We start from the raw sequence: 27,912 nt of genomic DNA on the forward strand, positions 1-27,912 counted from the left end.
AATCAGAAGAGGGGATTATTAGGAGGCCATGATGGAAAGAGGCCAATGGGCAAATTTGGCCAGGATGCCGGGGTTACACCCCTACTCTTTTTCCGAAAGACATCCTGGGATTTTTAACGACCACAGAGAGTCAGGACCTCGGTTTAACGTCTCATCTGAAGGACGGTGCTCTTTGTCAGTATAGTGTCTCCATCACTATACTGGGGCATTAGGACCCACACAGACCACAGGGTGAGCGCCCCCTGCTGGCCTCGCTAACACCTCTACCAGCTACTCCTGGTTTTCCCAGTTGGTCTCCCATCCAGGTACTAACCAGGCTCAGCCCTGCTTAGCTTCAGTGGGAAACCAGTCTTGGGCTACAGGGTGATATGGCTGCTGGTATATGTTGAAATGCATATACTAGTGCTGTCAAATAGATTAATCATGATATATATGTGCACTTATCAGGCATAACATTATGACAGGTGTAGTACATAACACTAGTTATCGCTTCATCGCAGCACCTGTTAGTGGGTGGGATATATTAGGCAGCAAGTGAACATTTTGTCCTAAAAGTTGATGTGTTAGAAGCAGGAAAAATGGGCAAGCGTAAGGATTTGAGCGAGTTTGACAAGGGCTAAATTGTGATGGCTAGACGACTGGGTCAGAGCATCTCCAAAACTGCAGCTCTTGTGGGCTGTTCCCGGTCTGCAGTGGTCAGTATCTATCAAAAGTGCTCCAAGGAAGGAACAGTGGAGAACCGGCCACAGGGTCATGGGCGGCCAAGGCTCATTGATGCACGTGGGGAGCGAAGGCTGGCCCGTGTGGTCCGATCAAACAGACGAGCTACTGGAGCTCAAACTGCTACAGAAGTTAATGCTGGTTCAGATAGAAAGCTGTCAGAATACTAGGGCTGTTTCGAATGCCATTTTTTGAGCTTCGAAGCTTAGGTGGCAATCAATATCGAATATTCGAAGCTTCGGTGGGTGGGGCTAAATATATAATAATAGTGTCGGTTTGCATTTGTATCATCTTTCACGACTTCACGTTTCACTCTTCTGCATCGTAAATGTGTTGCGGCAGACCCAGTGGAGTGCAGTGTTGCATTTGGTGCAATATGATCAGGTGGCACACATTCTTTAAATTTTAATAATCTTTTAAATAGAACAGTTTCTGGTACGCATTACACAGGCAGGTTTATGCTCCGAAAACGGACAGTGCACAAGTGATACAAAACACAGTGTAGTAGTCTGGCTCCATTATCTTCAATAATTTTCTGAAGCCTTCGCCTTCAACTACATTAACGGGCCTCATATCCATAGCGACAAACTCTACTATGGCATCTGTTATCTCTCTCTTTCTTTTCTCTGTTAACGGTTTTCGGAATTCCAGGATCTGCTGTGAAGGTTTGGGTTTTGTTGAGCATGTTGATGGCTGTGATACCTGTGGATGTACCTATAAACAAATTATTATTAGCCTGTGCTGCTGTATGTTTTTAAATAGTGTCGTATTTGCAATTAGCCTATTTATCATAGCAAATTAAGCGCATAAAAGCAGTTTTGTTTTTTTTGTTTTTTGCCGCGTGCTACTTACAGAACTGAACAGGTGATTTTTCAAACTTGTGGTAGGCCAGTTTCAAGTCGCATATTTGACACTCTACCTTTGTCTTGTCATCCTCACTTAATTTAAAGTGCTCCCAAACAGCTGAGGTCTTGGGCATTTTGTACCTATTCAGTATGAGATTAAATAAATCACTACGTTCGCCAACGGGTGGTTCAAGCATGAGTGAGAATGAGTCTGCGACGGAAGTCACGTGTAAAAAAAAAAAAAAAAGAATATTCGAATCTCAAAACTGATAATCGAATGCCACCTCACCGAACGAATATTCGAATATTCGATTATTCTAGTACAGCCCTACAGAATAAACAGAGCATCTCAGTTTGTAGCGTATGACCAGTCAGGGTGCCCATGCTGACCCCTGACCCTGCCAAAAGCACCAACAGTGGCACGTGAGCATCAGAACTGGACCATGGAGCAATGGAAGAAGATGACCTGGTCTGAGGAATCACATGTTCTTTTACATCACGTGGATGGCCGGGTGTGTGTGCGTGGCTTACCTGGGGAACACATGGCCCCAGGATGCACTATGGGAAGAAGGCGAGCCGGCGGAGGCAGTGTGATGCTTTGGGCAATGTTCCACTGGACCAACACAATATTAGGGAGGTAGTCATAATATAATGCCTGATCAGTGTACATACATACATTCTGATCCTAAACTTTTGAATGCTAGTGTTTTTGCTTTAAAATGCAAAAAAGGACCTACACAATTTTTAAGCAAGAATAAAGATGAAAAACACACACACACACACAAACATGTTTGAGTTATATCATAGCTGCTTAATGTTTGCTTGTCATCTATTAATTCAGTTGGCAGTCCTTAAATTACTCCCTAGGTAGGCGACTGACTATGGTTTGTGACAAAGCCTTAATGTGCATTGCTTCTGATTTTGATCAGATTTCTGCACTTTTACACATTCAACAATTTCTGCAGGAGCTGTAGGTACCACCAAATGAATCTGGCTCAAGTAATGTTCAAGCACCTGTGGGATTGTTCTCATGGGAAAACTATCCCATAATTTACTCACCCTCAAGCTTATGACTTTCTACTTTCAGCCAAACAAAATCCAAGAAATATCAAAAAATATCCTAGCTCTTCCACGCTTTATAATGGGAGTAAATAGAGAGTTTTTGAAGCGCCAAAAAAGCTCATTCATCCATCATAAAAGAAATGCATATGACTCCAGAGGGTTAAAGGGTTACTTCACCCAAAAATGAAAATTATATAATTAATTACTCACCCTCATGTCGTTGGACACCTGTAACACCTTCGTTCATCTTCAGAACACAAATTAAGATATTTTTGTTGAAAGCTGAGAAAGGCTTCAGAAAGGCCTCCATTGGGATTCAGTACATTCCCACTGACCCACTCACAAGACCCATAAAGGCACTAAAGACTTCGTTACAAAGTCCATCTCACTACAATGGCTGTACAATAATTGTACCAAGCGGCGAGAACATTTTTTGTGCGCAAAAAAAATCAAAATAACGACTTTATCTGCCAAGATATTGTCTTCCGTGTAGGTCTCGGACGTGAACTCACCTGGAACTCACTCCATAGCGGTGCTCCTCCTCTTCCGGGTCATGTATTCGCTATCCCTGCGTCTCAATCAGCTCCCTAGTTCACTAGTCAGGGCACTGATCAGGACATAAGTCAATGGACTGACTCCCTGATCAGTGCCCTGACAACTGAACAAGGGAGCTGATTGAGACGCACCCTATGATTCGAACGGCGGAGCTGCGTCATATTCTCGCGCATGCATCGAGTTCACGTCAATAGTTTGGTGGATAAAGGTGTTATTTTGATTTTTGTGCGCACAATAACTATTTTCGTCGCATTGTAAAATGATTGTACAGCCACTGTAGTGAGATGGACTTTGTAACGAAGTCTTTAGGGCCTTTATGGCTCTTGTGAGTGGGTCAGTGGAAATGTACTGAATCCCAATGGAGGCCTTTCTGAAGCCTTTCTCAGCTTTCAACAAAAATATCTTCATTTGTGTTTCGAAGATGAACGAAGGCCTCACAGGTGTCCAACGACATGAGGGTGAGTAATTAATTATATAATTTTTATTTTTGGGTGAACTAACCCTTTAATAAAGACCTTCTGAAGTGAAGCCATGTGTATGTGCAAGAAAAATATCCATATTTATATCTTTATAAACTATAATAAGTATCTTCTGGTAACGGCCGTGCATGAGTCTAGTTCCTGTGGAAGAGAACTAACTCGGTTTTGTTTATATATTCGATATGATTTGAGTATTTTCTCAATGACCCATGGGACAGAAGAGGAGAATGCTTTGCATCTGTGGATTAAGCAAATTCGGCCCACCGAGGCAGGGAGGGAAGCATTAGTTAATTCGTCAGCAGCTGAATGCACTGAATTCTGTTTGGCAGCGAGTCCTGTTTTAACTGGTGTGTGTCCTGCAGGAGAAAGATGACCTGAAGAGAGCCGAGTGTATGCTGCAGCAGGCAGACAGGCTGGGATGCAGACAGTTCGTCACTTCTACTGACGTCGTGTCTGGCAACCCTAAACTCAACTTGGCCTTTGTGGCCAATCTCTTCAACAAGTACCCAGCGCTGACCAAACCCGAGAATCAAGACATCAACTGGGGCCTTCTGGAGGGTAGGTATTTTACTCATAATTGTGACTCTTTCCTGTCTCCTTTCACCACGTTAGCATTTGCTAAATACACACGTGCCACGTAATGACTCATCAAAATGGCTGACACTGCCTCCAAACACTTGCTTCTAAAAATACACATGATGATGGCATCACAAGTGGGACATTCAGGATTTTTTTTGTGTGGAAACTGGTAAAGCGCGTCAGCCAGAGATTCAAAGGGAGGGTCTGTTTGGCTCATTTCCTGAGGCTCCAGCAGTTTACGCCCTTTTGGTGAGGCCTGCGCCCTCTTGAGGTAGAAAACTGCATTCAGAGCTAATCCTCAAGTTATAGATTCACTCCCTAGTTTCACAGACCAGGCTTCAAGGGTTAGTTCACCCAAAAATGAAATGCATGTCATTAACTCCTCACCCTAATGTCGTTCCACACCCGTAAGACCTCTGTTTATCTTCACACACAGTTTAAGATATTTTATATTTAGAGAGTGTATGCAAGTGTATGTACACTATACTGTCCATGTCCAGAAAGGGGATAAAAACATCATCACAGTAGTCCATATGAGACATCAGTGGGTTAATTAGAGTCTCTTGAAGCAGCGAAAATACATTTGGGTCCAAAAATCATAAAAACTACGACTTTATTCAGCATTGTCTTCTCTTACGGGTTTTATTTTTTTTGGATTGATTCATGATTCGGATCACCAATGTCACGTGATTTCAGCAGTTTGACACGCGATCCGAATCACCGATCCGATTCACTGATTCATAACCGTTTGAATCTTTATTTGAGAATTGAAAACAAACCCGTAAGAGAAGACAATGCTGAATAAAGTCATAGTTTTTGTTATTTTTGGACCCAAATGTATTTCTAATTAACCCACAGATGTCTCATATGGACTACTGTGATGATGTTTTTATTCCCTTTCTGGACATGGACCGTATAGTGTGCATACACTCGCATACGCTCTCGGACTAAATATAAAATATCTTAAACTGTGTGTGAAGATGAACGGAGGTCTTACGGGTGTGGAACAACATTAGGGGGAGGAGTTAATGACATCAATTTCATTTTTGGGTGAACTAACCCTTTAAGCTAGTACCAGACTAAAATACATGTTTGAGATGTTTTAACGGAAAGCAACTTGCTCTGGCATATCCTCCTGAGACCCTGTAATATGCTTTTGTCCACTTTAGTGACATTATATTTTAGTGAATTTCTCGGACATCATACATGTCACAGTTTTAAGTCAGGATGTCCTGTAAAGAGCACATTCTGGGCTTTGCACAGATACCACATGTTTGGAGGTTTCACCAGGACATCAACAACTTGGTTTTTAAAAGCGGCTGACATTAAAGGTCCACTGGAATCAATATATTTTTTTAGCTTTTAGTATGACTGTGTTACCCTTAAAGTTATGAATAAGCTGGTATGTTCCAAAACTATGACAACATTTGCATTTAGGAGATATAAGCATTCAAAATGTACAGTCTCTCACTTCCGTTAAAACAAATCTTGGTGACATCATCGCAGACTTCACTTTCTCGTCAAATCTTCTGTCCAATCAAAATGCGCTCTAGAATCTAAAGCCCGCCCCCTACGCTGCTGAAGCTGCGGCTGAAATCGGTCAGTTGTTAACACACATTTACTAATTTCTACATGGTGAAAGGCACATAGGACACTATATATGTGATAGGAAATTATTCAGTGTAAATATGCTTTCATTTGAGGCGAATAAAGTCTGTTTTCACTTTAGTTTCACGCACCACGGCAGCGCACACACACCAACGGCTCTGGTCTAAAGTTAGACTACAGACACGAGAGCGCAGCACGGATCATATGCGAGTCGGCGCAGACAACAAACATATCGACCCATTTGAATTCTGCACAGAATGCTGCATTTCAAAGCGATATGGAGGAGATTATGATGATAAACAGTGTTAGAGGAAACTGCTGGCTTTATCAAACAGAGAAAGGTCCGCTCTTGCGCTCTAGTCAAACTGTAAATTAACGAAACGCTATTGGCTGTTTCAAAAAAAGGGCCGTTTCAGGGGAAATTACGTCAACACATTGAATAATGCGGCGCATTTTAAGGCACTTCAGTGGGCCTTTAGTGTTTTGCACTCTTATGGGAACATGATAATATTTTGTAATTATAATTTATATCAGATTATTTAATTGTTTGTTATAAATCAACATCTCAGGAAAATATTATGGGGTTTATAATCAAAATATTACTTTCTGTTACAAAACAGGAGGACGCCGGGACTTAAATCAGGTTTATCAGGCATTTTGGAGACACAAGTAAATAGGGAAAGAAATTACATATCAATATTCCTATGAAATATTAGATATTATTATGAAAATGTTGCCATCTATTACTCCCATTATTACACTTCTTTTTTTTTTCATTACATGTTGCACCAAGAACGCATTATTATGCAAATTAGATGCAGTGTATAGATGCATTGCATTGAATGGGAAAATCCAAGTATGGCCATTTTACACATATATTGCATAAAGTAAAATGGTATATCAATGCATGCCATTATTATCATTCATAGCTCAGAATCATATTTAAACTAAGTTTGACTAAAAGACAAAAACTGTATTGGTAAATTAAAAATAAATCCCATTGTTTTTGCCTATATATGCAATTTCATATCATTTTATTTTTTACACAATTGAGTCCTGATGTCAACTACAGAGGACATATAACATATTAATAAAAATATACTTAAAAAAAAATGTCCATTTGTTTCTTATGCTCTAAAGTTTAGAGTCTAAACAATCTAATGACATGAAAAATACACAATTCAAAAAACGACTTTTTTTTCTGGGCCAATGCCATCGTTTTGTCTCAAGATGCAAACCAGTAATCCTGTTTTTCTTAAAAGCTACTTAAATGGCCTAATCCCGGCTTAATTTAAGATCTGTCTGTAAAACCAGGCTTAAGGATTACAGAAATCATTGTGTGGAACTAATGTGGTCCATATCATTTGAATGTCTGTTTATTTATATACAGATTATCAGTGGTATTTGTTTATTATTATAAACGTATGCTCATCAGAAATATTGGTAAGAATTTACTGCAAGATTACATTTGTTAAAATGAGTTAAGCACAATAATTAACATAAACTAACAATGAAAAACAATTCTAAAGCATTTATAATCTCTGTTACTGTTATTTTCAACATTTACTAACACATTAGTAAAATCAAAAAGCATCTGTTAATAATATTTAATACACCTGAGCTGACATGAATGAATTTTTATTAGCTAACGTTGTGCATTATTTCCATTTATGCATTAAGCAGACACTTTTATCCAAAGCGACTTACAACTGAGAAGTACATGAAGCGATCCGTCATTATCTAATGTTATATCATGATTATGGTTGAATAACCTTATTATAAAGTGTTGCCGAAATGTAATTGTTGTGTAAGTGAACAGTGATTGACTCCTGCTTTTGCTTGATTTCTGCAGGAGAGACCAGAGAGGAGAGGACTTTCAGAAACTGGATGAATTCTCTGGGCGTCAACCCTCATGTCAATCACTTATACGGGTAAATCACACGACGGCCATCTTACACCCTTATAAAAGTCACCCATATCTGATATCTGCATGTACACTAAACTTGACGAACGAACAAAATATAACACTATGAAATCAAGAAATCAATTTTAATAGTACACTGATACACTAGTACACTGATTTTAATATTAAAATCATTATATAGTACAATTTCAAAGAGCCTGATTATGTACACAGATCCGCTATGAAAGTTTGTGTGTGCTAATGGTCTAGTGGTAGAACTTTTGTTAAAGGGATAGTTTAACCAAAAATGAAAATTGTCTCATCATTTACTCAAGTTGTTCCAAACCTTTATGAGTTACAAAATGTGTGTATCCAAGCAGGGAGAACAATCATTCACTACAATAGTAGGGGAAAAAATACTATGGTAGTGAATTGTTGTTCTCTGTACTTGGTTACACACATTCTTCCAAATATCTTCTCTTTGTTTCTTTGAAAATAAACTCATACAGGTTTGGAACAACTTGAGGATGAGTAAATGATGAGACAATTTTCTTTTTTGGGTGAACTATCCCTTTAAGCATGTCAGAGGTTCTGGTTTTTACGGAAGCTTATTGCATTCACCTGAGAAAAAAAAAAATCTACGCTGTTTTTCTGAATTAATGACTTAATTATCTCAGAATTATGAGATAATTTTTCATAAATAAATTTTTTTTTGCTCTGTTTTTCTGAATTAATGAGATCCCTCAAAATCCAGCCAAGAGCTCTATTTTAGCAGGATTGCATGGAAGTAAACATGTCCCGCCTTTCAAATTTAATCCGGATTTATTTTACTTTGGGTTTGAGACATTGTCTTTAAGTAATAAAAATTGTATTGTTTTTAGTGCGTCAACTTTGTGCAGACAGCTCATGACAGCAGAAATGAACATTCTGATCTGCTTGACATTGCTATTGCACTCCATGTGGATCCAGTATTTTCAACAATTGCCTGATTGTCTCTTGTGTCACCACGTAGCCAGTCTGAATGCATTTCAGATGCATCATCTTAACACGATCACATAGTAATGCGTATCAATAGTACGAGTGTGAAATCGTGTCTAATGTATATTGTGTGGAATGTTTACTGAGATAATGCACGTGCTACACAGTCTTTCGCTAGCATACATATGACATGCTCTTGAGTAGGTTGGGGATGGTGGGATGGGGGGTTCGTACGGATAATATGCCATAAAGTGCGTATCATAAGCATGTGAAAAACTGTGTACCATATGCACACCAAAACTCATTTTAGCGTATATGTTCCACAAGATTGCACACTTATTTATACTACTATTTATACGAATTTTCATGAGATCGGCTGTCTGCACAAATTTAAAAGGCGGGACATGTTTACTTTCATGCAATCTTGCTAAAATAGAGCTCTTGGCTGGATTTTGAGGGATCTCATTAATTCAGAAAAACAGAGCAAAAAAATTTTTATTTATGAAAAATTATCTCATAATTCTGAGATAATTAAGTCATTAATTCAGAAAAACAGAGTAGATTTTTTTTCTCAAGTGAATGCAATAAGCTTCCGTAGGTTTTGAATCTGCCATCGTGTTGTTTTTTTCCTCATTAAAACCAAATCAGTGATTGTATATCAAGAGCGGGGACATTTTATTTTGTGATTTTCACTGGATTGAATAGAGAGTCTCCCCAGCGGGATTGAAGCATGAGCCGCCGTCACTGATAACAGCTCAACAAACTCTCAGGAGGATTTCAGAAGCAACACATTTCTGCTCCAGATCTCCTTTTATTTAACACAAACAAACAAATGAATTCTCTGCTAGTCAACTAGAGATGTTTGTTATAGATATATTTCTACTGCGAAATGTTTCAAAAAAGTCACATTTTTTCAATGACGCATGACTCATGTCCGCTTAAGCCTAGTTCACAATGCCACAATTTTTGCCCCGATTTTGAGTCGCCGACAGGTTTTGTGAAATCGCCGACAAATGCCCGAGATCATAGGCAAATCGGTGCTCGTGTACGCGAGTGACAATCACGCAGTGTGAAGGATCGCAGACGAGTCGCTGACGCTGGTGAGATATTTGGCATGCTAAATATCTGGAGCTGTCGGCGATTGAAACTCCTGCTGTGTGAACTGCGTTCTGACTGAAAATGACATCGGCGATGACCGACAGCCAATGAGAGAGTGAGATACAGGGCAGCAGGAGGTTCAGGGAGGAGTTATTGAGCAAAATATCAGTATTTTAATAGATATATTTACAATTCTATCAAACAGAAACAAAGGCCAAACATTTGCACATCCAGCCACAGCAGCAGCACATTACAAAATTATTTATTTACCTCAAACTGTCTTTGCAGAACACAATCCTGGCTCCCTCGGTCTCTTCAACAATTTCTTCTGCCATAATCTTTTTTTCTTTTTTCCCCAAATCAGCGCACACACAATTTGAAGCAAACTTTGTGCAGTTTATCACTTTAATAACAATTCCAAGTCTTGCGCGAGAACTCCGGTCTGATGCACGTGTGATCTCGCGTTGTTTACTCATCACATCGCACGTGTAGTTGGGAAACGTAGTTTGCACACCGGAGAGAGAGTTGTCGGCGATTCTTCCTCTTGTTCAGTCATGCAGTGTAAACTCCTCTGTCGTCAAACCATCGGTCAGTGTGAACACAGCAGTGACTGAATGATACCCCAGATAGTCCTGCAGTGTGAATAGAGCAGTGACCCGACGAGTGTGAAAATCGTGCAGTCTGAACTAGGCTTTACACAGCAGGCACAAACGCACATATCCGATTCATATCAGATTTATTTCCACATATAAATGAGGCCTGAAACCGATCTGAGGATATTGGAATTCATGTGCTTTTTTTCCTGCTTACATGTCCGTAATTCATATCCGATCTGTGCCACATCAGGAAAAAAATCAGAATTGGGTCACTTGAATCATGCAGTGTAAATGCGGCCCTAATCGATTTCATGAAAACCAAATCAAGCTGATAGTGAAGTTCTCGGTAACACTTTATTTTAGGGTTCAGTTATTAACTATTAACTAGTTGCTTGCATGCATTAGCATGCATATTACTAGGATATTGTCTGTTTATTAGCACTTATAAAGCACATATTAATGCCTTATTCTGCATGACCTTATTCTACATCCCTTAATCCGACCCAATACCTAAACTTAAATGCTACAAAAACTACCTTACTAACTTTAGAGTTTATTGAGGCAAAAGTCGTAGTTAATAGTGAATGTGTGTTCCCTGTACTAAAGTGTTACCAAGTTCTCATGCATTGGATGTGTATTTAACGTAATTCCCAAAACTTTATGGGATCAGTGATCAACTCAGTCATATGAATGGCATCTCATTTCTATACGTACTTGAGTGTTACATTGATCTTTTCCTATCGCCTCAGTGACCTCCAGGATGCTCTGGTCATCCTGCAACTCTACGAGAAGATCAAGGTTCCTGTCGACTGGAACAACAAAGTCAACAAGCCTCCATATCCCAAACTAGGAGCCAACATGAAAAAGGTATTAATTCTACTCTCATTACATTTTCTCCAAAACCCCGCCCTCTGAGGACGTGTCAGCCAATCCAAACCTGCAAAATGAGCAACAGTTTTCTGATTGGATAAAGTGCCGTTCTATCCTCATTTTTTACGCGCGTGTGTGTGTGTGTGTGTGTTCAGCTGGAGAACTGTAACTACGCTGTGGAACTGGGGAAGACCAAAGCCAATTTCTCACTGGTGGGCATCGGGGGGCAAGACTTGAATGATGGGAACCCGACTCTCACTCTCGCCCTGGTCTGGCAGCTCATGAGGAGGTAAAACTATTAGCATAGATAGATGTATCCTATGAGCTAGAAAATATAAAATTAAACTACTAAACAAATAGAAAGTCCACTGTAGTAAAGCATAAATCTTGCATATGGAATATCTATATGTAATGAGTAATAAATTTCGTAAACTAAATGGATCAAAAGTGGCAGTAAAGAGAAAATAATGTTACAAAAGATTCTATTTCAAATAAATGCTGTTCTATTGAGCTTTCTATTGAAAAATTTGTTGTCAAACCAAGTTTTCAACATTGTTAATAATAATCATATTAGAATGATTTCTGAAGGATCATGTGACACTGAAGACTGGAGTAATGATGCTAAAAAATTACAGGAATAAATTGCATATTAAAATATATTCACATAAAAAATATTGTAAATGGGAATATTTCACAATATTACTGTTTTTAATGTATATTTGATCAAATAAATGCATGCTTGAGATCCCCAAACTTCAGAACAATAGCATATTATTAAATGGACAATACCCTTGATCAATAAATGCTTCTTCTTTTTTTATTACAAGGTCTTGAATTATAAAACTGTTATGCAAATACTGTTAAGTTCATATTTTATTTAAAAACAACAAAAATGCAAATCCAAGGCACTCTTCTTCAAATTATTAAAAAGCTTTAATTTATTCTAAAGAAGGCAGTTTTTGGGCCGCTACGTGTGGGTTGTTTTTCACCCCCCATGTCTTTTACATTTTCTATGGACTTCACCCTGGACTCTTTTCCCTTCAAGATACCAGCATTAATAATTAAACATTTAGTTGATCATAAACATCTAAAAGTCTATTAACAAAGTTTGTTTTTATTTTATTATTATACATGTTATTTTATTATATATATATGTGTGTACTTTTTTTATTATTTTATTATTATTATTATTTATTATATATTTATTATATATTTATTTTATTATTTAATTTTATTATTTTTTCTTATATTTATATATATATATATATATATATATATATATATATATATATATATATATATATATATATATATATATACACACATATATATATATATATACACACATATATATATATATATATATTTAAATATATATTATATATATTTATTTATTTTTATTATTTATTATATTTTATTTTATTATTTTTTCTTATTTTTTCTTATTTTTATTTTTATTTTTTTATTATTTTTATTTTTTTATAGCATGTATATGTGTATAAAGCTTGAGTATTTTGGTGGAAAGCTCATGTTGAGTGTTTGCTGTTGTCTTCCAGATACACTCTGAATGTACTAGAGAACCTCGGCGACGGGCAGAAGGTCAACGACGAGATCATCGTCAACTGGGTTAACAAGACTTTGTCTCAGGCAGGAAAATCAACCAAAATATCGAGTTTCAAGGTGCACAACCCTTCTTTTATACAACTAACAAATATATATAGCAGCCAGTATTCATGTGCCTGTACGTGTTGGTGTAACATCAGAAGTAAGTGTCGTGTTCTGAACTACAGGACAAAGAGATCAGCTCCAGTCTGGCGGTACTGGACCTGATTGATGCCATCCAGCCCGGCTGCGTCAACTACGACCTCGTGAAGAGAGGAAGTCTTAGCGAAGCAGACAAACTGGACAATGCAAAGTAAGATTTCAAAAGAGCGCTCATTAGATAACATAAAGGTAGGGTAGGCAATCTCGGAGAGGCTAGCAATAGCAAACTAGCTTTGAAAGCATAAGATCCCACCCTCTCCCTCCAAAGCCACGCCTCCTCCAAAACACATGAACGTGAGCAGCCAGAGCAGAGTCTGAAAGCGTCATGAGAGACACATGGTCCGAATGCAATGATTGGACAAACATTTTTTGACTTCCACAGAAGACATGTTTTGATATTTAGACCACTTTTATTATTGATTGCTATCAGGATGTGTAGAGTTTCCAACCAGTATAACAAAAACTGTTTATGAAAAACATTGCCTGAGTTTTAAAGGTGCAGTGTGTGATTTTTAGCGGCATCTAGTGGTGAGGTTGTGAATTACAATCACCCACTGCTCACCCCTCCTTTTCGGAGCACATAGAGAAGCTACAACAGGACAAAGATATTGTCGTCTGAGAGAGCAGAGAGTAGCTAGCGCTGTGTAGAGCAGTTTGTCCATTAAGAGCCACTGTAGAAACATGGCGGTACAAAATGGCGGCTTCACTGTAAGGGGACCCGCGGTGTGTGTAGATAGAAACGGCTCATTCTAAGGTAATAAATACATAACGGTTGCTGTTATGTTATGCTGTAATGCTGAGAGCATGTTTAGATGAATAGACTTTCTTATCAATACCAAGATAAACACTCAAGCGGTGAGAAAACAGCAGTTCAGAAAGCATCTGATCGCAGTGATGTGGATGTTTAAACCAGATTAACTGCCATTATATCAACAGATGAGCTCATAACAATTACACTGTTATGATAGTTTGATTATAAAGTATATTTGATACTATATAGATCTGGTTATGTGGGTCTATAGTTTCATTTTCTTTGCATGAAACAACTGTGCATTACAGTTCAGAATGTCTCTTTCGTTTTTATCCTGAACATTGTATTAACATTCGCTTCATGTGTAATTGAGCGGAAGAGAGGCTCTCAGGAGCGCACATATCCTGACATCCTTCTGATTTGAGAGTCCTTCACATAAAAATCAGCCTACAGGCTTAAATAGACAACCTGGCAAGTCAGGGAAGGTCTTGCTTTTTACATTTAGTTACAAGCTGTTCACACAGTGGCATAAATGATTAAATGTAAAATAAAAAAGCGATTAATCGCCTACACTTTATATTAGGTGGCCTTAAGTACCATGTACTTACATCAAAAAATAAATACAATGTGCTTACTTATTGTATTATATTGCAAAACACCTTTGCTGATATTGAGGTGGGATACTGATATTACACCTAATATAAAGTAGGTCCGAAAATCCTTACATATAGCCCATTTGAGGTACTTGAATATGAAAGAAAAGTATAGTAAGGTTATGTTTGTGCGTGTCTTGCAGGTTTGCTGTGTCCATGGCCAGGAAGATCGGCGCTCGTGTCTACGCCCTGCCTGATGATCTAGTGGAGGTCAAACCCAAGATGGTCATGACCGTGTTCGCGTGTCTAATGGGCCGAGGGATGAAGAGGGCGTAAAACAGGACGCTGCAGACAATCAAGCGCTGATGTCCTACCCAAAAGCCATTTTGCTGGTTGAAAGGCTTCTGGTTCAGTAAATTTATTACAACCACAATAAAAATGGCAACAGATGTTAAAGAATCATGCTTACGTTTGGCAGGACTACAAAAGTTGAAATGGGCTTGAAGTTTATGGAAAGGGAGGGTCGGTTCTTATAGACCAAAACAATTACGATTCCGTCTGCGAAAGGGACAAATTAATACCAAATTTTATTGGCAATGAATGCAAGATGACTAAAGCATATATGCGTTGGATCTAAACCGTGTCGGACTCTGCTTTGCAATGCTCTACTTACATAATCGATTAAGGAAGAATGTACGAGGGATAGCTGTAGGTCTCGAGTTGACAGCTTTGGACGGTTAGAGTCACGACTGGCCTTACTAGACGCAGTATTGCCTCTATGCAGAACATGATTGTGTTTGAATCATTGAATTGGGCCGCTTATTTTTCTTATGTTTTAGACATGTTATGGAATATGCCAGATACTTTTCAGTGGGACACTTTAACACATTCCATAGTTGTGTACTATTTGCCTTATGTTTATGTATACTCAAAACGGCTTTCTGCGTACGAGACATCCAAACAGAATGAACTATGCATGATCTATATTTTTTATTTAAAACAATACACTCCTCAGAAAACGTCTTTAAAAGCTTTAAGCATTAACCAGCTGTACGTTGAATATGAAGATAGACGCAGAGGAACTGACCCGTCTCGTGTGGTCAGTGTCAAACCTGTTAGCGTCGGCTGCTGGTGAGGGACTGTGTTGCCGGGAATGAAACTGGAAGTGTCTGGTCAGACGGCAGCATGTTTTCTGTGGACCGAAGCAGCTGACACCAAATGTCTGTAACTGAAAAACATCATTAAAATAAAGCAGAAAATTGTGCAACTGTGCATAGCATTATTATTCTGTATTCTTTCCTTTTCTTTTTTCCTTAAACAGTGTTTTGTGTTCTAGATGAAGTAGTGTTGCTCAGGAAAACTAGATTATCATCCCTATATTCATAAGTCTCACGTGAAGCCTATGAACACAGAGGGGTCAAACAGTGACACGTCACATTAAAAATGTGCATTTTAGAATAAAAAACAAACAAAAGTGTAACATTATGATGTAAAATAAAAATAATACAATTCTTTGTGATAAAGCGCAAAAGTGCCACTCAATTTTTCAGCAGCGTTGGTTCCGGAAATATTTTTTCCATTCATTTCTTCCTTAGGGATTTAAAAAGAGGTTTTTGTTGAAGTGTTATAGGACATGAACCAAACCACTCAGCTATGGGGAGAAGCATAACATTAAAAACTTGCATTTGAAGCTAAAAGTACAAAGAATAGGACAAAGCATTGCGAACGGCATAACGAACAGGTTTTGGTCCTGAGAAGGATCAAATAAATATAAAAGATACCGTGTAGATAATAATTTCTTTAAAAATCTGTTGATGTGATTTTCTGGATTTTTCCCCTCATTCTGTCTCTCATAGTTGAAGTGTACCTATGATGAAAATTGCAGGCATCTCTCATCTTTTTAAGTGGAAGAACTTGCACAATTGGTGGCTGACTAAATACTTTTTTGCCCCATTGTATATGTAGGGTACAACAGGGTTAAAGGTGCACCGGGATAAATTACATCTTTGATTTTATTTTCTTCTAAACCACTAGATGGCGCACAAACTTGCCTCAGCACTTTCCAAAATATCCGCTTGTCAAAATCATAGACAGTAAAATAAATGGACAGAGCTATCCCATTGACTTCAACAGCGGAAAAATGAGGCCAATCAGAGGCACTCACTTCCTGATGGCTGAGCGAACTGCGCAGGCTCAGACTGAGGACGTAGATGTGACGTGAGCCTCCTGTCTGACAGCTGTAGGTCTTCTAGTAGTTGTGGAAAGTGAAAGCTGAATCACGTTGTTTAAATATTTCCTCCCGTTGCTTTTGGCTCACTATGGGCTTCTCTCCATTCTTCTCCTTTGACTTAATCAGACTTTGTCTCCACGTCCCCCCGACTGTCTCATAGACAGTAAAAGATTGCCTGCGAGCGTCTCCTCAGGTCTATACGGTAATTTCTCAACTGTGCGACAGAGTCGCGTTGGTTATGACGCAATCGTTAGCCTATTTTTACAAAAACAGCTTCTGCGGGGCGATAGTAAGACACAAGGTAACGGAGCCTTTTATGCATTGTCGTGTTTCTTTAGAAATAAACAATTGACAAATGGAGTCTTTAAACGCCTCAGATGTAAAGTTATTCACTGTCAAAGTGACTCAAAAATGAATGGGAGTCAATGGGACGCTAACAGCAGGTGATGGCTTGGTTAGCAATGGCCGCCCCTATGGGTGGAATGCTTTCCGAGCGCTAGATTACCACCTTGGTCAAGGTGCACATGGAAATTTGGTATTTTGTTCTTGGATTCCTTTGACATATAGGACGTAGGCATAGCGCAAGTTCCGGTGATGAACGCGGAAGGTGTTATGGGTCATATATTCATTGTGATTGGTTGATCAGGGACCAATCAGTGAACAGACAGTACTCGTTATAAAGAAATACAATTTTATCGGTTTGAACCAAAAAATGTGATGCAGGGTCTGAAGGGGTTGGAAAACTGTTAGGCCTGTGTTTTATTTTGGAAATGACTATACTAACATTCCAGCTCCATGATGTAAATTGTGTCAAAAGTGGAGGGATGGCGGGCCAGGCCTGTAAGATGGTGGAGGTGGGCCTGGATAAGGTGAAGCAGCAGGGCAAGGCGGAGATGGAGACCACCATGGTGGAGCCTGCGGAGCATTTGTTTTCCCCATTTTGAGCCTATAATACACTTAAATATATTATACCCTTGATATAATGGCCATTTTGGGACAATGCCCACTCTGTCTTGGTTTCTTCCAAGGTTTTTTTTTCTTTTCTTCATTCTGTCACCGGATTGAGTTTTCATTCCTTGCCACTGTCGCCTTTGATGCTTTTGGCTTGCTTAGTTGGGGACCTATAATTGATCTATATGATTACTATATTATTGATCTGCCTGCATTGACGCTATTGTATGAGAATTGAACTGAGCTGGACAATGACATTACTGTTTTCATTTCACAATGACATTTTGTTGCATTATTTTCCTGTCATCACTCTAAAGCTGTTAAAAGGTCCTATATAAATAAAGATGACTTGACATGTAGCCCAAGAATAACCCATGTGGGCCCCACATACACATTCATCGGCTGAGCTGGTGAGTCTGGAAACCACTACGGTGGAGATGGAGATAGAGAGAGAGAGTCCTGATAGTTCAGAGACGGCTTTAGTGGGTGTGATGGGGGGCATAGAGAGTTCAGAGACGGCCTCCATGACCATAATAAAGCAGACTGGGGGAGCAGAGAACCTTCCTTAGCATCCCCAGAGTCGGCCTCCTTAGCCGTGGTGGACGCTGCCGTCTCAGGGGAAGTGTGTGCAGCCCATACACACCAAATGGTGGCTGGCATTACTGGGAGCACCAAGGACCAGGACCAAGCTCGAGAGCGCTAAGACCACAGGGCTATGGATGCCGGCCGCATGCACCAACATCAGTTGTTGATCTGCCACTCTGAAAGCCAACCTTGTCCCCCATGAGATGGATCCAGGATTGTGCTAGGTAGTGGACCATGGTCTGCAGCCGTCGGAGCTAGGGCCATGCTTTGATCCATTGCAAATCATCATATCATATTATTTCTGAAAGATCATGTGACACTGAGGACTAAAGTAATGATGGTGGAAATTCAGCTTTGCATTATGGCCCGATAAGTTGCAAGGTGGAGCCTCGAGGGATTGGACGTTTTTGTTCAACACATCCCACAGATGCTTGAGCGTTGTCAAAGTAACATCCACATGGATGGAGGACTACTGAACAATTTTTGCTTTGTGTCAGGAGCATTATCCTGATGAAAGAGCCACAGCCACCAGGGAATACCGTTTCCATCAAAGGGTGAACATGGTCTCATCAATGCTTAGGTAGGTGGAGCGTGTCAAAGTGACATCCTCATGGATGGAGGACCCAAGGTTTCCCAGCAGAACATTGGCCAAAGCATCACACTGCCTCCGCCGGCTCGCCTTCTTCCCATAGTGCATCCTGGGGCCATGTGTTCCTCAGGTAAGCCACGCACACACACCTGGCCATCCACGTGATGTACAAGAACACGTGATTCCTCAGACCAGGTCATCTTCTTCCATTGCTCGGTGGTCCAGTTCTGACGCTCACGTGCCACTGTTGGTGCTTTCAGCAGAGTTAGGGGTCAGAGGTCACCCTGACTGGTCATACGCTACAAACTGAGCTGCTCTGTGTATTCTGACACCTTTCTATCAGAACCAGCATTAACTTCTGGAGCAGTTTGAGCTCCAGCAGCTCGTCTGTTTGATCGGACCACACAGGCCAGCCTTCGCTCCCCACGTGCATCAATGAGCCTTGGCCGCCCATGACCCTGTGGCCGGTTCTCCACTGTTCCTTCCTTGGAGCACTTTTGATAGATACTGACCACTGCAGACCGGGAACAGCCCACAAGAGCTGCAGTTTTGGAGATGCTCTGACCCAGTCGTCTAGCCGTTACAATTTTGTTCCTTGTCAAACTCGCTCAGATCCTCACGCTTGCCCATTTTTCCTGCTTCTAACACGTCAACTGTGAGGACAAAATGTTCACTTGCTGCCTAATATATCCCACCCACTAACAGGAGCCGTGATGAAGAGATCATCAGTGTTACTCCTTTCATAAAGTTATGTCTGATCAGTGTATATTTAAATAGAAAACACTTATTTTAAATTGGAATAATATTTCACAATATTAGTTTTTACTGTATAAATACATCCATGGTAAGCATAAGAGACTTCTTTCAAATAAATCGTAATTATTCCAAGCTTTTTGAGGGGTAGTGTACGTCGTCCTCTTTGACTATATCTTGCCCAGATGCCTTTTGGCTCATTTCCTTAAAATCAGCCTTTAGACCCACCATTAAATACATGTATACAAAAAAAGTATTTGAGTCTATCTCTATATTCATAATTTCTCTTGTGTAGGGAATCAATCAGACAGAAGCACTAAAACCACTGGTGACATGGTTGAGAAATATAGCAGCAAACAGTGTGTGTGTGTGTGTGTGATCAAGAGCAAAGGCTGAGCATCAAAAACACAATGCTGCAATCAGTGCACTTCAAACGCACAAGCATCTGCTGGAATAACAATAAGCCTCTCTACTCTCACAAAACCACAGGAGCACCTTTGAATCTCACAACTGCGCTGGACACACAAACAGATCAGAGTTTAGAGATACAGAGGACGGAGAAAAAGACATTGAGATTGATGTTGGGAGGGATGGCGTGAGATGTGAGGAGGCGGTGGAGAGGTGTGTGATGGCTGGAGAGCCGTATGGTAATGTGCCTCGCGTCCCCCTCCCGGCCTCCACACACTCGTCCGCCCTCTCAGCCTCATTTCAATCACAACACAACCCTTCACTTCAGATTTCTCTGGAACAAACGCAGCACGTCCATGAACCAGACAGATAAAACATCACTGCGCTGAAGTCAGAGGGAAACTCTTCAGAGCTCGGGAGAGGAAGGATGCTCGGAAGCAAGTTCTTCAAAGTTATGGAAAATTAATACAAGTCATTGTTTCAAAAACCTGAAACGGCTCAAAATACAAGCAGGTGAGTGAATAAACACAACACTTCTGTTCCTTAATCATCAATGCACTGTGTTATGCTATTACATGGTCATATTCTAAGTAATATTATAAATTAATCAATTAAATAATATGTGGAAATATTACCTTGTCAGATCTGAAATAGCGTTCAGTGCAAAGGCTTCAAATGCAGTAATGATCTCTATTTTAAGGTCACGTCTCGTCATCTCATGATCATAAAGCTCTACAATTGTAACAGTTTAAACCATTTTCAATTCACTTTCTAAATTGTGGTCAAAAGTTTACTTATACCTTTCAAAATGTGAATTATGTTAACAATTATGTTAAATGACGAATCTTAAAAACATACAGTCACTGCTGGAAAGGGTTCAAAAATGCAAAAGATGCTGGTAAACCAAATAATATGCGTGAAATGGAGGATTTTTCTCAAGAACAGTGCTCAGTTTCACTGCTCAGGACAAGCAAAGAACAACTCACAAAACATGGCTCGTCTAGGAGATGGCGCACAGAATTAAGATTCAAGGGGTCATTTTTATAAATGCAGCCATTATTTAGTCTTGTGGATTATATGTATGCATCTTGGTAATGCTTTAGTATGGGGAACACATATTTACTATTAACTACAACTTTTGCCTCAATAATCTCCTAATTTACTGCTTATTAATAGTTAGTAAGGTAGTTTTTGTAGCATTTAAGTTTAGGTATTGGGTCGGATTAAGGGATGTAGAATAAGGTCATGCAGAATAAGGCATTAATATGTGCTTTATAAGTGCTAATAAACAGACAATATCCTAGTAATATGCATGCTAATAAGCAGCTAGTTCATAGCGAGAATTGAACCCTAAAATAAAGTGTTAGCTACATCTTATATTTAAAATATTATTCAGGACACTATAAAGTATTTGTCCACTATAAGGGACCTTTTGTGGAATAGGAAGGTTTCATTGACGTTAAAGGTTCTTCATTGAGCCACAGATGCCTGTATATTATTAAGACATTCCCCTTTCTTTCACAGCAGGTTTTGTGCAACATTTCAACCCTGTTAAAAATTAATGGTGTGCTCGGAGTTGTGTTAACAATAGGGTGGAGGATTCTCAGTTTAAAAATGTCATACACAACACTACAGACAAAAATATGTAAAAATAAAAATAAAAACAACACAGCTGAATAGTTTAATAGTAGGCTTGTTTTTTTAAGGGCACAGCATGAGACGGCTGAGCATAATTCTCAGTATTGATGTTTTACACGTACACACCAAAATCTAGCAAAAGTCATTTATTTCCAATAAATCAGTTACTGGATGAAGCGAGTTCAGTTCCAAAAGAGCCTCGCCATGATTGCATTGGATTTTCACAGAAAGTACTGCATAGTTGTAGCCTGACAAGCCAGACCCACATCAAGATGTCTGGGGCGGATAAACGGTTGTCTTTCAAACTCCCTCTGCACGCGATAGGATAGCGCTACAACCAACCAGAGCAACGAAGGTGAAGCAGAGCTCGTTGACAGATTAAACATTCGCCGTATCCGGTCGGCTAAACTCTGAACACATCTTCCCTTTTTAAGAATGACTTCAGTGCCGTTCTTTGTTCTTTTCTCAGAGAAAAGCTTAACTCCAAGTCTTCCAGAGTCGCAGTCAAAGCTGATTCGAAAGACCGCCGTTCGCCAGTTTCTGTGTTTACTAGAAGCACGCAAACGCAACTCGGCCGTCGTCGTTATGGCCCCGCCCACCCACTCTATACACGATGTGATTGGCCCGTCAAGAGTTTGGCAATTACAGCTCAGAAGGGTATTGAGAGTTGCTAGACGACACTCACGGCAGATTAGATTTGCTGCCGCTAGGGTGCGTCTAGATTTCTAGGCTAGCATAGTCCTTCATGACTTTTGAGCACCATATGCATAATTTACACCAATAGCAGCAGAGTTTTTAACTTGTGTTTAAAAGGTCACTTTAATGTCTTAATTTCAATTAAATTAAATCTACAATTTACACAAGCATGTCCTGTCATCAAAAAAAAAAAAACTTTGAAATGCTTATAGATCATTAAATATGAATTTAACTTTCATATAATCCAATAATATTGTATATTTGCCATGTTGCCAGATATTATAAAAAATATTGCTGTCCATTTTAAAATTAAATTAAAAAAATGAACACGCAAATGTATGTTTCACGAGTTCACACTTACATCAATTAAATAGAGTAAAGATTATGCGTATTTGGCGTGCTGTCCGGGGAGGGCTCCAGGCTCGGAGAATTTGCCCGAACCCAGAGTATCCCCCCCCGACATGGATAGTTTAGAACTAGATTCCAATTGTGATTTATTTGATATTTATAGCAGTTGATTTAAGTAAGTGCGGAGAAGGGGTGGTGGTGGGATGCTGAGAAACTGTCAATGACAGGAAGGTAAATCGGCTGTCTATATACACCTCCTATCATTGATTAACTGATTAGTTTAATGTGCTCCTCTTGTGTTCCAATTGGGTTAATTATCTGAGCCTGCTCCACCTGTGTTTAATTAGATTTAATTGTTTGCGCGTGCTTCTCCCGAAATTAGTTTGTGAAACTTCAAATATTTTTATATACGCATGTAGTAGTATAACCTTTCTATAAAGACACTTATTTAGTGTTATGGTATGAATAATGTGTTAAACTGCAAGCATAAGTAATCATAAAGTCACACCAGCTGAGAAGCACCTGCACCCCACAAAATTATTTGAGATATTTCCAACTTGTTGTCTTCGATACTATAACAATTTCTTCTTTTTAGTATTTTTGCATTGCATTGTACAAATAATATTTTGTGTTGTCAGAGTGCGTTTACAGAGACTGTGTATGCTTTAGAGCTGAAATATATCTATGAAAGTGTTTAATTAGGTAAAGAATCAGCTCTACAAAACTCTTTTACAGCATGACTGGACAAGTGCTGGTGGAGAGCATGGATTTATCAGCCCACAGACTGTCTGTGAAGACTTCTGTTGAAGATGAGTCAGAGCGAGCCGATAGCACTCTCAGCCGGTGAGATATCGTAAAGCTCAACATCAGTCGTCTAACACACACGCATGGTCTGTCAATCTGTATAAATCCCTCTTTGACTCTTTGCCAATGCAGTGGTCAGTCCATATGTGACGACACGTCATCTGAATTACAGCGAGTGGCCACCCTCGAGCCACGCGGACTGAACTCACAGAACTCCTTTCGGGGAAGAGGGGCGCTGTCGAGGTGAGTGTCATGGACAGTTTCTTCAGTTCATTTGGGTTTATTCAAGTATGGATTGCTTTGCAATTTTAAATCGGCTAAAGGTACACCATGGCCCTCTAGTGGTTTAAAAAGAGAACTTCATGCATTTTGCTGAAGAACATTGTTTTGGTTGTGCTTCAGCTCTGTATGACTGTGTGGATGAATATGGTTCTTTCTCATAACTAAACAGAGAGAGAGATTATCCTACTGCTCATAAAACATAAAACAGTTTTATGCTCACTTTTACGCTGAAGAGATTTAACATGTTTAGATTAAAAGGATCTCAAGCTCACTAGCTGTAGCTTTATGTATTAATAACCAACTGTAGCACAGAGCGACAAAAACCCTAGCAGGGTTTGTGTTTAAAAGACGTCTAATAGCCGTCCAAACACAGCCCTGAATTCTAGGCTAAAACAAGGGGCTAAAAAGCCCAAAATTTGGGTTGTCAGTGAAATTATAAAAAGAGTAGACTACTCATCTAGAACAGGAACATGTCAAAGAAATTAAACCAAACACATTGTAATCACTGTTGACTTTGCTTGCATGATGGAATACCATACATTTCAGAAGATTTTTTGACAAAAATGAAACGTAACCAAATTCAAGGTTGGTTATAGCCACTCATAGCCAGACTTTATTGGGTCTATAGTTAACAAAAACAGTGAAATGGTTATTGCTTGCTGGGAACATAATGAAATGAACCTTCACAGAGAGCTACACATGGCAATTGATCTGTTCAATAAAATACCTTACTCACCTGTTGAGTAATAATAACGCTATCTCCATGTCACTTTTACAACATTCCCTCAGTCCTCGACATCTCCGAAAAGCTAAGCCAATATTGATTCTTGTTTTATTCCGAGGTCTTTCGCATTCTCTTTTTTTGCCAGCAGACACTCCTCTGTTCACTGTTTGTTTAAAACGTCTCTGTTATTATTGTAACCTCCATTCCTCAATGGAGAGAGCGAGATGTTGTCTCGAGACTGACACTAGGGGTCACACTTGGGAGGTCCGAACATCTCTGATGTTTCAGAAAAGCCCAAAGAGAATTGGCAAGTAAAATTTGCATGCCAGCCACTCCCCCGGACATACGGGTATAAAAGTGGCTCCACTCATTTATTAATTTGAGCTGAGGAGCCAAAATACTGTCCAGGCAATTTCAGCAGGCGGTTTCGAGTTGTGGCAGGATGGACAAAGTCTTGTTCCCTCCATCATGGAAAGGGGGTTACAATAGTAACTAAGACATTTGCTATACTCCCCAGAACCGAAGAACAAGGCACTCTTGTTGAGATCCTTTGGGAAGATGCAGTACCTTTCAAAGTTCTCCATATCTGAAGTTAGGGAACATCTAGAAGGAGATTTAGTTTATTTCTATTTAGACATGGATGGAAGGTGAACTCTTGAAATTAAATACTTCTAAATTTCTCACAATGGTTGTTTCCACATTGATTCATTTGTTCTCATTGTTTTCAAGGTTGGTGAGTATGGTGGTCACTCTTAGAGACTGGGCCCATAAGAGCCTTCAGGAAGAGGAGGAAAGGCCAGATTCTTTCTTAGAGCGCTTCAGAGGACCTGAACTTCAAGTTGCTCCCAGTCGGATAAGCATCAGTAGATCTGATGCTCATGAAGGGAACCACAGCGGCAAAAGCAAGTGAGTTTGTCCTCGCCCCCATTATCTTACAACTGTGTGAAATCTCCATTGCCTTTTTAAAAAACACATGCAACCTCATAAAATTATAAATGCATCTGGTTATCAGGAAAAAGTCTGATGTTTTCATACTGGCACCTGCTGATGACCTGTACTACCGCTGGCTGTTTGTTATTGCCACAGCTGTATTGTACAACTGGTGCTTTGTCGTGGCTAGGTAAGACAAAAAAAATGGCCATTTATCTACCAATCTTCTTTTTTTCTTCTTGAGTTTACAGCTGATATATAGATATATAAGTTCCTGGAAATAATCCATTGATTCCAATGATGAATTTAAAATTAATTAATCTGAAATGAATCTGAATACTGTAAGTGGAAGACAGAATAAACCTAATCATTTTGCATGCTGAGCACTGCAACTACGGCTTATGAGGAAGGTATTTGTAGCAGCTGTTCTTCCATTCAATCCAAGCGATATAATTAGACCTCATGAGCAAGCGTGTGTGATCTAGGTTCTCATTTTAATGATGATTCATGTAAATAAGTGTTATTGTACCATATGTGAAAGGGTTAGTCCTGACTCAAGCTGATGTGTTTCATTATTCATATGCCAAACACAGGGGCTGCTTTGATGAGCTTCAAACCAGGAACTTCATTCTGTGGCTGGTTTTGGATTATCTCTCTGATGTTATATACATACTGGATACCTGTGCAAGACTGAGAACAGGTCAGAATCTGTTTTTGGAAGAATTGTAATGCTTTGCACTATTGATTAGATAGATGCTTTGGTGCAAAAATTAAGTGTATATGTGTAATCATTAAGATTTGACAATATGTATCTTCACTATAGGTTTCCTTGAGCAGGGTCTTCTGGTGAAAGACCTTACCAAATTAAGAGAAAGCTACTTTCATACTTTGCAGTTCAAGCTAGACCTGCTGTCCATACTACCCACGGATCTAGCCTACATCGTCATTGGCATTCATGTACCAGAGCTGCGTTTCAATCGACTGATGCGGTTCTCACGCCTGTTCGAGTTCTTCGACCGCACCGAGACCCGCACAAATTACCCCAACATTTTCCGCATTTGCATCTTGGTGCTCTATATCCTAGTCATCATTCACTGGAACGCCTGCATCTACTTTGCCATCTCCAAATCTCTGGGCTTTGGATCCGACCAGTGGGTCTACCCAAACATTTCTGACCCTGAGTTTGGGACTCTCACAAGAGGATACGTTTACTGCCTCTACTGGTCAACCCTCACGTTGACAACCATTGGGGAAATGCCGGCTCCGGTGCGGGATGAGGAGTATCTTTTTGTTGTTTTTGATTTCCTTGTTGGCGTACTCATTTTCGCCACCATTGTTGGTAACGTAGGAGCCATGATATCAAACATGAATGCCACACGGACCGAGTTTCAAGCTCACATCGACGCCATCAAACACTACATGCAGTTCAGAAAGGTCAGCAAAGAGCTAGAAGCTAGAGTCATCAAATGGTTCGACTACTTGTGGACCAACAAGAAAGCAATTGATGAGCAGGATGTCCTAAAGAATCTACCCAACAAACTGCGGGCTGAGATTGCTATCAATGTGCACTTAGAAACGTTGAAGAAGGTCCGTATCTTCCAGGACTGTGAGGCAGGGCTTTTGGTGGAACTGGTGCTCAAGCTGAGGCCACAGGTCTTCAGCCCCGGAGACTACATCTGCCGAAAGGGAGACATAGGAAAAGAGATGTACATCATAAAAGAGGGGCGCCTTGCTGTTGTGGCTGATGATGGGGTGACCCAGTTCGCACACTTGACGGGCGGCAGCTGCTTTGGCGAGATTAGCATCCTCAACATCAAAGGGAGCAAAATGGGCAACCGTCGCACAGCTAACATCCGTAGCATTGGCTACTCTGACCTCTTTTGTTTGTCAAAGGACGACCTGATGGAGGCTGTAATGGAGTATCCGGATGCCAAGAAAGTTCTGGAAGAAAGGGGAAGACAGATTCTTCGGAAAGAGGGTCTGCTGGAGGAGTTGGATGCCGGTGGAATGGGAGAAGAACGGGTTGAGGAGAAAGTGGAGAAGTTGGAGGCTACTCTTGAAATACTTCAGACTCGGTTTGCTCGGTTACTGGCTGAGTACACAGCTACTCAACAGCGTCTGAAGCAAAGACTTACAGCCCTGGAGTGTAGGACACATAACTCTGGCAGCGGATTCCTCTCGGATGGCAATGACAGTACCATTGATGGTGATGGTACACACAGTGAGGTCAACATCCAACTCTGAGCATAAGTTTAAGAGACAACCCTGTACACTAGTCTTGATGGCCACTGAATAGCAATAATTTATGAACACATTACAATAATTATAGCAGTCAAAACAGTTAGTAAACATGTGGAAGCGTCTCATTTATATTTATATATGTCATGGAACAAACCTCAGTTAAGCATAAAATAACACAATTTCCTGAAGATTTTGGTCATCCTGCTTAAAGGTGAACTTTGTTTGCTTTTCTGACATAAAAACTGAACAGCGCTTTGGATAAATACTATTAAACTTGTGTATACCCACAGGATGAGGACTCCAGATGTATTAGTCTTCTAGAAAAAAGAAGA

The 27,912-nt window shown here is 39.8% G+C and overlaps 2 protein-coding genes across 5 annotated transcripts in view; both read left to right on the top strand.

Annotated features, from left to right (window-relative positions):
* The window catches only part of pls3 (plastin 3 (T isoform)), a 66,985-nt gene extending 51,312 nt beyond the window's left edge, over positions 1 to 15,673 (top strand). For all 4 annotated transcript variants that reach the window (XM_067456850.1, XM_067456849.1, XM_067456852.1 and 1 more), the window contains 7 exons: positions 4,024 to 4,219; positions 7,701 to 7,779; positions 11,173 to 11,290; positions 11,449 to 11,582; positions 12,850 to 12,973; positions 13,084 to 13,208; positions 14,605 to 15,673. In XM_067456850.1, the coding sequence (XP_067312951.1) occupies positions 4,024 to 4,219; positions 7,701 to 7,779; positions 11,173 to 11,290; positions 11,449 to 11,582; positions 12,850 to 12,973; positions 13,084 to 13,208; positions 14,605 to 14,737 (909 nt within the window). In that variant the 3' untranslated portion in view covers positions 14,738 to 15,673. The remainder of the gene's footprint in view (positions 1 to 4,023; positions 4,220 to 7,700; positions 7,780 to 11,172; positions 11,291 to 11,448; positions 11,583 to 12,849; positions 12,974 to 13,083; positions 13,209 to 14,604) is intronic.
* Positions 15,674 to 20,083: 4,410 nt separating this feature from the next.
* On the top strand, positions 20,084 to 27,848 carry cnga2a (cyclic nucleotide gated channel subunit alpha 2a). The gene is made up of 7 exons (XM_067456428.1): positions 20,084 to 20,430; positions 23,335 to 23,442; positions 23,536 to 23,646; positions 25,139 to 25,315; positions 25,422 to 25,529; positions 25,933 to 26,039; positions 26,163 to 27,848. Exons 2-7 carry the CDS (start codon positions 23,336 to 23,338, stop codon positions 27,581 to 27,583), a joined length of 2,031 nt encoding a protein of 676 aa, XP_067312529.1. The 5' UTR covers positions 20,084 to 20,430; position 23,335; the 3' UTR covers positions 27,584 to 27,848.
* Positions 27,849 to 27,912: the final 64 nt, after the last annotated feature.

Source organism: Pseudorasbora parva, chromosome 11, assembly GCF_024679245.1.
Source record: "Pseudorasbora parva isolate DD20220531a chromosome 11, ASM2467924v1, whole genome shotgun sequence".
Classification (NCBI taxonomy): Eukaryota; Metazoa; Chordata; class Actinopteri; order Cypriniformes; family Gobionidae; genus Pseudorasbora; species Pseudorasbora parva.